This window comes from Cornus florida, unplaced genomic scaffold, assembly GCF_030987335.1.
Source record: "Cornus florida cultivar Cherokee Brave unplaced genomic scaffold, ASM3098733v1 CherokeeBrave_3.0.0_Hap2_Chr06, whole genome shotgun sequence".
Lineage (NCBI taxonomy): Eukaryota > Viridiplantae > Streptophyta > Magnoliopsida > Cornales > Cornaceae > Cornus > Cornus florida.
Window position 1 is genome coordinate 106,508,674 of NW_026775576.1, and position 14,093 is coordinate 106,522,766.

Here is a 14,093-nt window from a genome sequence, read left to right on the forward strand (position 1 = left end):
ATATTATTTGTGTGCCTTATTCTTTATTTCTCTTTATTATAGGATAAATTAAACTATAATTTTCATATATTAAGTTAAATGTGAATAATCACGTGCATAACACGTGTCTTTTCCTACTAAATAAAAAAGTATGTAACAATGTGATGGTCATCATCAGATTGAGACCAAGCATCAACGGCCAGTATTGAACTATGGTCGCCACATACACAGACAGGTGTACAGATTGCCAAAATAACGAGTTTTAATGCAACTATTGTCTGTTGTTTCTTTTCACTTCACAAAATAAGCGCCAAAGAATTTGTACTTGATACCCCAATCTCAATCTCAATCCCATTATCGACTCCAACAAATTTCAGAGCCACATACCCTTTCTCACCACTTTCAATTACCTAACATTTAGGTTTCAATTCGAGCACTTTGGAGTCTTATTTGCAATTTACAGGTCAGGTCAGCCATCTCGTAACTGTTATTTCCTCTCTCTATATGTGTGTTTGTATATATATATATATACACACACGTGTGTGTATGTGTATTTTATCTGTTATGATTTCCCCCCTAGAAATCGATTATTCTCCCATGAATTTGATGGTTTCTAATGGTGTTTGCCAAATATGTTTCATTATTCTACTTCTCTGATATATGTATATGATGCGTAGAATTGAGCAATTAGTTGACTCCAAGTGGTTTAGACATAAGTTTCAATTGAGTTGTATTCTTTTGAGTCTCAACTCACAAAAAAGATCTCCCAACTTGAAGCTAATTATGGGATTTGTGGTTTATTAGCATGCTGAATGGGATCCTGTAGTTGCAACCCCTTTTTTTAGAGATAAATTGTTATAACTTATAAGAACATCGTCATTCATAATTTGTTATGTGCAAGAGTGCATCACATTCTGTTTTCTTCATGTGCTGTTTTAACTTTCTAATTGTTCAATTTTTTTTTAACAATTCTCTTATTTTAGAAAAAGAAAAATGATACATCCTCCAAATCTGGAAGATGCCGACTGGGTGTGTTGTGTGAGTGGGGGTGTGAGCCCCCACCACATGACATCGCCTAACATCATGTGGTGAGGCTCACACTCTCACTCACCCGTCCCATATTCGGCATCCTCCGGATTCGGAGAATGAATAGCAAAAATAGTCATATAAGACTGGGGGCTTCACTTTCTGATTTTTCATTTACAAAACATTAAGCTATAAAGTACATGGAACCCTTGTTATCATTTCCAAGAAAAATCAAATCTAATTAACAATAATTTCTCCAGTTCTCCTTACTCTTAGTCTTCTGTGATAATATATACATCTTTTCAAGGTTTGTGCAATCCACTTGAAAACCCACCCGAGTATTGGAATCATAGGGTTATTATTACTTTATGATCATATTTAGACTCTCTTAAATCCTTGCACTGTTAGTCATTGTTTTTTTTTTTTTCACAGGGTTAAGGTGGCATTAGAACAATCATGGATCGGCTCAAGAAATCTGCACGGCTCATGATAGTTTCGGATCTTGACCATACAATGGTGTGTGTTATCGTTTGTTACGGTACTGGCTTCCTTCCATTTTCTATGCGGCTTGAGTTATTGAAAAAGATGATTTGCAGGTTGACCATCATGATACCGAGAGTCTATCTTTGCTCAGGTTTAATGCCTTGTGGGAAGCCAATTATCGTCATGATTCTCTGCTAGTGTTCTCAACTGGAAGATCACCTACACTATACAAGCAGCTGAGGAAAGAAAAACCCATGCTAACCCCAGATATAACCATAATGTCTGTGGGAACTGAGATAACATATGGTAATTCTATGGTGCCTGATGATGGTTGGATTGAATATCTAAATCAGAAATGGGACAGGAACATAGTCAGAGAGGAAACAAGCAAATTTTCAGAACTTACTCTTCAGGTATAGTTTGTAGATAATAGAATTTGTTTCTTGATGCTAATCTCTGGACAGACGATGGGCATTTGGTTCAATATATCATATTCTATTAATCTATTGTTTGGAATTAATTTAGAGGAATTGAGATGATACGCCATTCAAAATATTGGCTTATGCATCATGTACCATCGTATAATTGAAATTCATGTGGTTATGCAGTCAGAAACGGAGCAACGACAGCACAAGGTTAGCTTCTACGTGCAGAAAGACAAGGCTCTGGAAGTGATGAAGGATCTTTCTGAGCAATTGGAAAAACGCGGGGTAATATCAAGCTATTGTACTCAGTATCTTATATGTCAATTCTCAACACTATTTAGCATCATTTGAAAATTGTTTGTTCTTCTTTTTTTTTTTTTCTCCCTCCCTCTTATTTGTCAATTTTGCTCAAATAAATGTAGATTTTTATTACATCATATTTTTATTTGGAAGATTCTTTTCTCTCTTTTCATTCAGCTTTTTACTTTTTTGTTGGTCAGTTGGATGTCAAAATAATTTACAGCGGAGGGATGGATTTGGATATATTACCGCAAGGTGCTGGCAAAGGGCAAGCTCTTGCTTATCTGCTCAAAAAGTTTAAGGCTGAGGGAAAATTACCTGTTAATACTCTTGCTTGTGGCGACTCAGGAAATGATGCTGAACTATTCAGCATTCCAGAAGTGTATGGTGTCATGGTTGGTGGCTAGTCTAATTCGTCATCAAAATCTTGCTTTATCATCGGACTGAGAATTTCTGAATTTGTATTTTAACTGTTCTCAATTTGAACAATGCAGGTAAGCAATGCTCAGGAAGAATTGTTGCAGTGGTATGCTGAAAATGCTAAACATAACACTAAAATAATCCATGCAACTGAGAGGTGTGCAGCAGGCATCATACAAGCCATTGGTCATTTTAACCTGGGTCCAAGCACGTCCCTTAGAGATATGGACTTCTTGGAATCCAACTTGGAAAACCTCAGTCAGGGTCATGAAATAGTGAAATTCTACTTGTTTTATGAAAGGTGGCGGCGTGGTGAAGTTGAGAATTCTGAGCTGTATCTGGCGAATCTGAAAGCAGTTTGTGTACGTTTTTCTATCCTTTTTCACTTTCAAATTGTATTACAAGCATATACTCCGCAGTATATACATCCTTGGATCTTCATTCTCAATATTAATTCATGTTTATTGGATTATTAGTAACAGTTTTGGTAGTTGGTAGTAAATGGAAAATAAAACACAGTTGCCGTTCAAAAATTTATTAGTTTTGACCATATATGATGCCTTTTGCCTATGCAAAATTTAGCTCCAACTCCTACCTGGGTGTACAAATTGGAGAGTTGAGGATGTCAACTAGGCTATCATGTGTGGAGCAGGAACTGGAGCACAGATTTTTATAATGCATAAGGTTGAGAGCATCTCTAGACCGGCGACATGCTTACATTTTGAAAGCATATATAGGAATGGAAATGGGGCAGAGACCCCCTCCCCATCCCTGCCCCTTTTATAGAAAAATTCCCTGTTCCCGTCCTGTCCGTTTAGAAGAAGAAGCTCCCATGCCCACCCAAACCTGTTGTCCCTCATCCCATCACCGCCCTGCGGCTGGTGTATATATATTTTTAATTGGGTGGATATTATTATAATGTTATTTGATATTCCCTCCAACCCATATATTAGTAGTCCTTTTTTTCTATTTTTAGTTGTCCCATAATAGTTGTCCTATTTAAAAAATTAATGTACTACATTCCCAATTTACCCTCATTACATTGAAAGGATAAACACCATTATGGGCCCCACCAATTCAAGATAGAGGGTAAATTTGGAAATTCATTCATGGCAATGCAATAAAAAAATATTAGAAGTCAATCTCTTAAAAATCTAGAATTTCAAAAGTGGACATCTAAAGTGGGACTATATTGTAATAGACTAATAGCATGTAATATTTGATGAATAATTAGCAAAAAACAAAATTAAGGATCTAGAATTATATATATGTATATTTTTTATAATAAAATTAAAAATAAATGATATTATTGTATATTTAATACATAAATGTGGCGGTACTAGGTGGGAGAGCCCTTCCCCAACTCCGTCCTGTGCGGCGGCTTTTTCTTTCTCTACCCCATCCCCATCTAAGCTCTTCTAGAACCTGTCCCATTAGCAAGGCAGGGCGGGCATATGCCTGTGTATTGGTACTTTAAGAAATGCTTAAAAGTACACATATTTTAGATTGTAATAATCGTAACACTGTAATGTAGTGCCATCAAAATGCAAAAATGAACCTGAAGCCCAGTTTTCTAGTATTTTGGAGTGCCTATTATTTTTAGATAATCCATCAAATTCATGGTCAAATCTGCAATGTTGGAATTCAAATTCATGGAAATCCTTGGATCTTGCTGAGTTGCCTAATTCACAATTTGAGGGGAAATCTACCTCTTATGTGCATTTGATAATCCATGTTGTACATCTGCTTACCCATCTCCTTTTTACTGCAAAATGTGAATAGATATGAGAAGAATTAAGAACATGGAAGAGTATGCTTCATGAACCTTTGTAAATATGAACAAATATAGACTGAGTTGCCTCTTTATAATTGAAATAATTAAATAATTACGTAAAATTCTGTTATGAGTTTCATATGTGGTTAAGATATTTCAGTTCCTGTATATGCATACAGTTTGACATAAAAATAATTTTCTTGGAGTTACATTGTTGATGAGTTACCTTGACAATGTGGTTTAAAATTTAGAATTGGTTATGAAATCTCAAGTGACTTCAGACTTGTTATAGTCGAATTTTTTTTTTTTTTTCTAGATTAAATGCTACTTTTAAGTCATGCTTTTGCTTTTTCACTGTTACTCTCTACTTTCTGCCATATTGGCTTTTCACTATTACTCTCTACTTCTGCCATATTGGCCTTTGCTTGGACATGACTTTTGGTTAATCAAGTCCCATTTATATATATATATATATATTTTTCACTTATTATTTTTCTCTTGCAGTACCCCACTTGTGTTTTTGTCCACCCGTCTGGTTTTGAGCAATCTCTCCGTGACTGCATTGATGCATTAAGAAAGTGCTGCGGAGATAAACGAGGGAATATTTTTCGGGTTTGGGTGGATCAGGTTTTACCGGCACAGATAGGTCCGGGCACATGCCTAGTGAAGTTCACCAAGTGGGAGCTATCTGGTGAGACATTCTTTTTCCCTAACTAGGTGTCATTTTGCTTTGCCTTTTTTTTTTTTTTTTTCTCGGTTGGTAAAATAAGTTTTATTAACCAAATTAATAGAGCATAAGCAAACTAGAACCACTCATAACCCAAGTGGATAGGTCACAACCATAAGCATTGATATACTTGTATACTAGTGTTATCATTTTCTGCATTGATGGTCTAATAATGTTGGAATCTTATGGTGCTCTCTCACAATTTGCTGACCCTTACAGGTGAAGAGCGGCATGGTAGCATAACCACAGTTGTATTAAGTTCAAAGGTAAAATATGGAATTGTTGTGTTGAAGCATCCAGCTAAAGTTGTGGTTAACCTTCTTATTAGTTCTTAATATGTTGGTTCAATTTATTGGTTAATTTAGGATGCGAATTCTTCAAAAGGGTTCACTTGGGCGCATGTGCATCAGACGTGGTTGGATGGATCAGGAGCAAAAGATCATACAACCTGGCTTTTCTAACTACAATCAACTCTGAAGATCCAGTAACCCGTAATTTTTCTTCTTTCAAAATAAAATGTAAGCCACAGCATCACAATATGTTGTTTTGATAACTCATTCACCATCAATTCTGTGAAGGTTGCTTGTTCATTCATTTTGTTATGAAGTAGAAAATTCATGGTGATTCCATGTATTTTCTTTGACATGTGAACTTGTATTCCCGATAGAGAGCTAAAAGGGATGTATTTGACCAAAGGGCCTTTGGCCCAATGGTATAACCTCCTCATCTTTAAAGAAGAGGGGAGGGGTTCGAGTCTCGGCGTGGGCAAAAATGTGTGTGTGTGTGTTTGCTTTACCATTCAAAAAAAAAAAAAAGGGGGATGTATTTGGAAATACATCGTTTGCAAAGAAATGCAATATATCATGTTTGGATGGGGATTAACATATACAATTAAGAAAATGGAAATGGTTGCCTCCCTACATGGTTTTTTTATTATTCATTTTATTTCTTTGAGGACACGAACACTTACATTCATTTTGTGAGAGGCAGAGTAGATACAACCAGACCATAAACCTTGGTTTTGGGCTTTATTACTTATGAGCCAACTAAAGCAGGGCCAAATTTTCTCGTAGGCCTACCTCCGCATAAAATTTGGACCTTAGTTCAATTACAAAAGGAAGTATTCGGCCCGGGCCCATAAAAACGAATTATATAGGCTTTTCTTCAAAAGCATTAGATTGTGTTACTGAATCTCATTTACAACATAAATCCCACCAATCTTAAAATGGTTAGGGGGATCCTTTGCCGTATCTCATTGAAAAATTGTATATAGTACTCCCTCTGTCCTCAAAAAAAAAATGTCATACTTTCTTTTTTGGTCCGTCCCAAAATAATTGTAATTTTCTTTTTTCAAACAATATATTTTACATCTTTCCGTATATGTCTTTAAAGTTTAAAATTTCAAAGTTGAATATTCAAAACTTAAAAGGACAAATTAGTAACTTTCTATTGGAGACCAGGCATGTTTCACATGTCCCCTTAAAAATTCATACTCCCCAAAAACGACATCTAAATTGGGACAGAGGAAATATATATTTACATTTTTATGTTCATATTATTTAGTCCATTTATTTATCTTCAATAAACAATACATTTTAAATTAGGATTTTTCCGAGTGATATTTGATTTGATAAAGTAATACGAGTAATAGTGAAAAGATATTTTTAAGCTAGTCTGAGATGAAATTATTATATACTCATGTAAATATTTGGACGATAAATATGATTATGTGGAAAGGAATATATTATGTGGTTGGTTGGCGAAGTTTGGGCATCAATTAAACAAAGCAGTGGTGAGAATTAGGTCAGAGTTTCAGTTAATTGACGCGTGTGTGGGAGACCGATATTAAAACCAAGCAAATTACAAACGGCCTTATCGTCCTATCCACTCCACCACCCTCCTCCCCCTTCAAAATTCAAAAGCAACCTGTCCCCATATCTCTCTCTCTATATATTATACTAATATATATATATATATATATATATATCTATCTTCCCCTCTTTCTCTCTCTCTCTTTGAATAAAATTGGTGGGTATTCATAGATCTGGATCTTGACTCACTCTCCACTTAGGTTCTTCACATCAGATGGCTCTTCGAATCGTCTATGGTCTGGTCTTCCTCTCTCTCTCCTGCGCTTGTTTCAAATTCCTCCACCTCGTCCTCTGCCCCGTCTTCTACCTCACTTCCTGACACCACCCATTACAACCTAACCTCCGGTGAATCTCCTTTATTGCTGGTTTCCAACCCCTTTTTGCAGCTCCTTCCTTCCGGCGCTGGTTTCCCGGCAAAACTATCTTGAATTGGGTCAGTCAGATTTACTCTTATTTTGATATAATATTTATATATATATATATATATATATATTTATACATACATAGACATACACATGTATCTTTTGGTGTTGTATGTATCATGGGGCGTTGTTTTAGCGGCAAGCTAGACCGTTGGATCAAAATGTTGTATTTGATGTGATGATGCAATGTATTACTCTTACTTTGATTTAATGCAATGGACTTCATGTTAGATGTTGGAGATTGACTCATTTTAGGCTTTGTTTGGTTTGAATGAATTGCTTTATCTTCAATCATTTAAAGGATTATAATATAAATTCAGTGTGAATAATTTAGGTTTTAACTTGGGAATTTCACAAGAACAATAAATCTAACTTTGTAAAATTATTTTTATTTTTATTTTTATTTTAAGTTCTAAACCTCTCAATGTTCCATAATCATTTCCCAAACAAGTGGTGCATGCTCTAGTTGAGGACTTGTTTTACATGATTCTAGAGTTTACCGGGATTGGATTGGATTGGTTTGAGTGGGATACACATAAAATCAAAATCTTAAATTTAATTGATGGAGGAGTTTTAGATTGGATCCAATTCGTACTTATCAAAAAAAAGATTGGATCCAATTCATGAAAATTTACCGATTGGCCTTTTACAAAAGCCCAATAATTTTTTTATTTTTTATTTTTTATTTTTTATTTAGCTGAGATTGAGATGAAATTATCATTATAACTTCTTGATAAATATATAGTCTTATTCATTATTCATTCTTCAGCTCATCTGGTAAAGCAAATAAAAGGAGATTTGTTATACAACATTGAATAATGTAAATAACATTTGACTAAAGCAGACCAATTTAATCAATGAAAAGAGCATCTTCACCCGAATCTTCAAATTTCAAACCATTTGTCATATGGTATTTTGATAATCTATATGTCAAATTTATTAATTTATTAATATTTAAAATTTGGGGTAGAGATGCTTAATATGCTAAATTTGAATTGTTTTGTGAAATTCATATATTAAAATAATGAGAAAATTTTATTTGGCATAATTTTTTTGATATGTCAAATTTGACATGTGCCTTATATGCCAAATGCCAAGTAGGCATTTAAGGTATTAGGTGTTTTGGGTTTTTCATGCCAAAAGTAGCCGTTGGATTGGATTTTTGAGATCCAAATGGTGAAGATCGGTTTGGATTACTTATTTATGAATCTGCCACCCAATCGAAGGACTAAAACATCAACTCAAATTGGATTTGATTAAATTCACGTATCAAATAAACATCACTATATGCTCTGGCAGAATATGGCGTTTCAATTGGCATGTTTAAATCATGGGCTTGTCGAGACTACTTGAGCAGGTTAGTTCGGGCTTTTACATACACATTGGGTTTAGGTTTTATGAGCTGGGCTTCAGCTGGAGCCCAATTGTGCAAGGCAAAATGGATTGATATGTCTACAAAGGTATCTTGTTTTTTATTTTTTAGAGCACATGCATAGTATAATTTAAGTCAGAAATACGATTCGAAACTGAAACATTAAGGACTATAGTTTTGTTCTTATGGAGTAAATGTTTTTATGATTTATGCTAGGAAATGTTACTGAGGGCAAGTCCACTCATCATAACTCCACCTTTTTTTTTTTCTTTTTAATGCTATCTTGAATATTTATTCCCTAAACTGAGACAATCAAATCTCCTCAATTGTCCACTTAAAAAGAGATCATGATACTGTTTTCGTCCTAAAATAAGTGTCCATTTTGTAAATTGTGTATTTTGGGACCGAAAAAGTATTGTCTACCATGAGTCATGACTTATAATACACCCACACATGTATGTATAGACACGTGTAATTTCGGATGAAAATCATCTCCAGTGAAATAATGTGTTATTTACTCCATTTTGAAATGAGTGGTTCAAAAATGGCCACGTCATCCATGTTTGGATGCATAGTATAAAATATTGAGTTGCACAGTAGGAAAATATTAGGATGTACCTTACGAAAATGTTAGAATATACTTTTACTTACAAAAATGGAAGAAACGGACCACTGTGCAATTGGAGGTAATCCTTGTTGGTGTAATTTCTCATAATTTAGGTGTCAAGTAACCAAGTTAGCTATTTGTTCAGTTATACCGCCTAAATAATTTTTCCTTACATGCATACAATCTAGAGAAGTTTTTGTAATTTAGTGGATGAACTCTACCTAATTGTTACACTTTTATCAATTTAAATAATTATATACCCAAATATAATAACATAATGCAATTGTCATAGCTCACAGAGCCTTAGAGCAGATGTCACGTTCCATGCCAAATTGTTATCAGGAATAAATTTCAGAATAATTTTTCAACCAAATTAATAGTATAAGGATTATTTTTGCAATTTTACACCTTATATAATTTTTTTTTTTTTTTGACACCTTATATACTTAAACATTCAAACATATTAGCATGATGCAATTTGTCAAAAGCCCATACTACTACAATTGTACATATATGTTTATATACATCTATAATTTTATACATGTATGTGTGCATGCGCATCCAAAGTCTTTGGTCTACCCAAAAAGAAAAAAGAGTTAGGGCCTGTTTGGTAGCTGTTTTGTTTTGGTATTTTTGTTGCAGGGCTTCATTTCAGGCCCAAAAACATGTTTGGTAGCTATTGTTTTGTTTTAAACAGTGCTAAAACATTTTCAAAATTTGGGCCCAAAAGTGAAACACCAAAATGGTGTTTTTTGGTGTTTCAATACTGTTGGCCCAACAAAACCACTGTAGCGGAGGAAGTAAGTTACAATTGAAACTGTAGCGGAGGAAGTAAAACTTTACAACATTTGGCCCGACTACCATCTCTCTCCTCTGAAACCCTAGACGGTGATTTGGGAGGCGATGAAAACGACGCGATATTGACTGTAAGAGCAGCAGCCCGAGATCTGCCTCTGCAAGGCAAGGTATGCGTTCTTCCCCATTTTTTTCTTCAATGCGCTTGCCGATAACGGTTATTAGATATATATATATATATAGAGAGAGAAAGAAGGGCTTCGATCTAGATAGAAAAACAGATATATATATATATATATATATATATATATAGAGAGAGAGAGAGAGAGAGAGAGAGAGAGATTTGAAAATGGCGGAGAAACCCCAACCAGCCCGTGTCTTGTATTGCGGGGTGTGCGGTTTACCTGCAGAGTATTGTGAGTTCGGGCCTGATTTTGAATGTACACGACCTTTACCTTGATCTTCCCAAAGGTCATCCACAACCTCCTAAACCTTAATCATAAATCTGACACAATTATTCACACACACACACACACACACACACACACACACATATATGTATGTATCTTGATATATAAAATAATTTGTATACGTTGGTTTTCTATTCATGTTTCAGAGGCAAATTCAAAGGAAGCTGATAAAGTCTCAGACCAACTCAAGTCCACTTCAATCTCTGAGGGTAAAGCCCCTTCTGGTAATTTAATTTATGAGTGTCGAACTTTTTCTTATATATGAATATGAATTCATATGTTATGAATTGTCTTTAATCTTGAATACCTTATATAAACATATGCAACAAATGTAATATATGATAAAAATGCCAGTCAAGAGTGTTAGGTTCTACTTGTGCATGAGACGCCAACACTTCAACTAAAGATTCCAAAAATAGAAAAAGGAACAATTAGATGTGGAATGCAAATGACACATTTAAAGATTTAGGCTAGAAAACAATAAAAGATTCTCTGATGTGTATAGTAGTCCGTTTGGGCTATTAAAAAAAAAATGGTTATTGAGATTTTTGCATAATTGGTCGTAAAAGAAGAGAGTAAATACATATTTGTATAAATGACTGTTGTGAACTTTGTTTTTTTTTTTTCAAACTTTTATTTTTCCTCTCTCCAATTTGGCTTGGTTGTTTAATTTCATAATCTGGCTTATCCTTTTAAATTTCTTCTTTATGTGTATGCATTACATGTATATTGTGCCCCCTAGGTTCTTTTTTTTTTTTTTGGATTCTTTATGTACAAAAACAACGGTCTTAATATGTAAATGGAGTGGAAAAATCAGAACTTTTATTTAGGAAGATGCCCCATTTTGGTTAGGGCATTACAACATTTACATGAATATAACACAAGTTTGAAATGCTATGTTAATCTTGTTATATATTTGTTTTGGAACTATTTTTTGTATGCTTTGGTGGATGAGCTGACTTTCCCTGTGTAGTCTATTTTAACATGAATCTTCATCTGGGATTATATATCTGCGGCTGGAAGTTTTGGACTTGTCACCTGATCTATAATGAAGTTGACTTTGTGTATATATCAATATATATGTTGGTGATGTTGCAATTCTAGGCTTGCTATCAAATCGAGGTTTTATGGTTGAAGGAGGCTCCACTCTTCTGCCTCCAGTTTCAGATGCTATATCTTTGTTCTAGCTTTTGGAGTAGGGTAATTGTTTTTTTGCTGTCTCGAGAACGTGTAGAATTTGTTTTTCGGGATGATTAGAAAGCAGAGAGCAATTAGGAAGTGTTGTTTCATTTAATTCACACCAATACCCTAGGTGACCATGCTGTGTTATGTAGGCTTGACCTTCTAATGTGAATGGGATTGATATGATTCTTAGATGCTTAAAATGTTTGCCACTGGGTCAAGGCTTTAAGATCCACATCTGGCTGGACTATAAGGTTGCAGATTAGATATTTGTTGATGGCTTGATGCCTCAGTCGACTTCCCGTTATGAATCGTTATAATTTTGCTTTTAGTCTAATTCCGCATCCCATTTTTTTTTTTTTTGATAAGTCTAATTCCGCATTCTTAAAATACATCTAAGAATAATCTAGTTATATGTTGTAAAGTCAGACTCTGATAGTTCCTTCTAATTCTTCTTTCTTAGTTGTACTCCCAGTTAAGTTAATTTGCCGAGTTGCCCCCCTTTTTTTTAGACAATTTGTGGCTGGTCAATTTAATTAGATTACAATAATGTTTGCCCTGGTCTTGAAATGTCTGTGCACAAACTGGGGCTTCAAATACAACAGTTCAATATTAAATCATGAATGCTTGGTTTTTACTTACTTTGTTATATTTACTCACATATATTAAAACAATGTATGTAGAGCCCGCTGCCTACTTTTGTGTGTCTTTTCTTAGAATTTGATTCGTTTTGCTATTACATTTCCAGTTTAATATTATTATTATTTTTTGTTATTAATTATAGTGTTGTTATTAATATGTTAGATGGATATGAATGTTGAAAATGTGGAATAATGCGGTGATAATCTCACAATTGAAGAAGTGGCTGAAGTTACGAATGATGGAAAATTGTTATGGGATGAGTCACTCATTGAAAATTTCGTGAATATTACGGTGGAAGAAGTTAATGCTAATAATCGTAATGGCACAACATTTAGTAAAAGTGGTTGGAATACTTTGGTCAAAGAAATGAATGTTCAAATAGGGAGAAAATTTTCTTTAACCCAACTTCGGAATAAGTTTAATGGTTTGAGGAAAATTTATATCGAGTTTAAGAAATTATTATCGGAGACTGGCGTAGGATATAACCATGAGACGGGCATGGTTATAGTTGAGGAAGGGAGATGGGACAGGTTGTGCAAGGTTAGTAATTTAATTATTAGTCCTAAATAAAAAATAAAATAATGTATATTATTGGTTATGTGGTTAATATTGTAATAAAATTTGTAGGTTGTTGCGAATGCAAATAAGTTTAAAAGGCATGGATGTAAGCATTTTGACAAGATATCGGCTATATTTAGGGACATATATGCAACATGGATGCATGCCCACCCGTCCACTACAGCACCCCCCGCAATCATTTTGCCCACTCCCAATGATGACGATGATGAGGAAGAGGGTTGTGAGGTCAGTCCCCCACCTTTACGTAAAGGTAAGAAAACCAAAAGAGATGCTTTATCTCCTGGTATAGCTGCACTCTTGTCAAACATGAATGAGAATTCTGAGAGGAGAGACGAGAGAATGGAAGTTGCAATAGAGAAAACAGCTAAAGCATCTTCTACTTCTACTCGTGTATCTTCATGTGAGAAAAGAGATGATGAAGTTCTCTCTCCCTCTAAAAAGGATAGGGATTATGAAATGTTTGACGCCTCCATGCTCCTTTTACAAAAAATACCTGGAATTGAGATGGCCCAATTCGCTAAGGTATCGAAGTTATTACATGATTCTGAGAAGTGGCAGAAATTTTTTCTTTCGGCACCTGAGGATGTAAGAATTGGTTAGGCACTGAATGTTTGAGTTTTTCTTTATGGATGATTGTGTTTTGTGTCATCGTTTAACTTATTATTATCTCACATTTGGATGACTGTAATAACTTAAATACTTTTATTATCTCACATTTGGATTACTGTAATAACTTAAATACTTTTATTTCTTGGATGCCTGTTACTACTCAAATACTTTAATACCATTATTTAAATGTTTGTTTTATTATTTAAATGTTTGTTATATTATTTAAATGTTTTGTTTATTATTGAATTGATTTGCTTATTAACTTAAATGCTTTACTTGTATTAAATCTTTAAATAGGGTAATGGATATGTGTAGGGATGGCAATTTTTACCGCCCCGCCGGGGCTCCGCCCCGTCCCGCCCCGTTAATAACAGGATATGGAAACAAATTTTATACCGTCGGGGCGGGTA

At 34.5% G+C, this 14,093-nt stretch overlaps 2 protein-coding genes across 5 annotated transcripts; both read left to right on the top strand.

Annotated features, from left to right (window-relative positions):
• The first annotated feature begins 258 nt into the window (after window positions 1–258).
• Window positions 259–5,779, top strand: LOC132313718 (sucrose-phosphatase 2-like). 4 transcript variants are annotated; one of them, XM_059812637.1, is made up of 9 exons: window positions 259–447; window positions 1,438–1,521; window positions 1,602–1,901; window positions 2,097–2,198; window positions 2,414–2,608; window positions 2,708–2,995; window positions 4,912–5,098; window positions 5,354–5,400; window positions 5,500–5,779. In XM_059812637.1, the coding sequence occupies exons 2-9, from the start codon at window positions 1,462–1,464 to the stop codon at window positions 5,593–5,595; spliced, it is 1,275 nt and encodes a 424-aa protein (XP_059668620.1). In that variant the 5' UTR covers window positions 259–447; window positions 1,438–1,461; the 3' UTR covers window positions 5,596–5,779. The 4 variants fall into 4 exon arrangements, with proteins under 4 accessions (XP_059668620.1, XP_059668621.1, XP_059668622.1 ...); XM_059812638.1 differs by having other exon boundaries at window positions 259–442; XM_059812639.1 differs by lacking the exon at window positions 259–447 and having other exon boundaries at window positions 1,438–1,543; window positions 1,640–1,901.
• A 1,459-nt stretch (window positions 5,780–7,238) lies between these two features.
• LOC132314771 (uncharacterized) lies at window positions 7,239–13,830 on the top strand. The gene is made up of 5 exons (XM_059813592.1): window positions 7,239–7,410; window positions 8,727–8,784; window positions 10,230–10,371; window positions 10,818–10,895; window positions 13,123–13,830. Exons 1-5 carry the CDS (start codon window positions 7,239–7,241, stop codon window positions 13,672–13,674), a joined length of 1,002 nt encoding a protein of 333 aa, XP_059669575.1. The 3' UTR covers window positions 13,675–13,830.
• The last annotated feature ends 263 nt before the right edge of the window (window positions 13,831–14,093 follow it).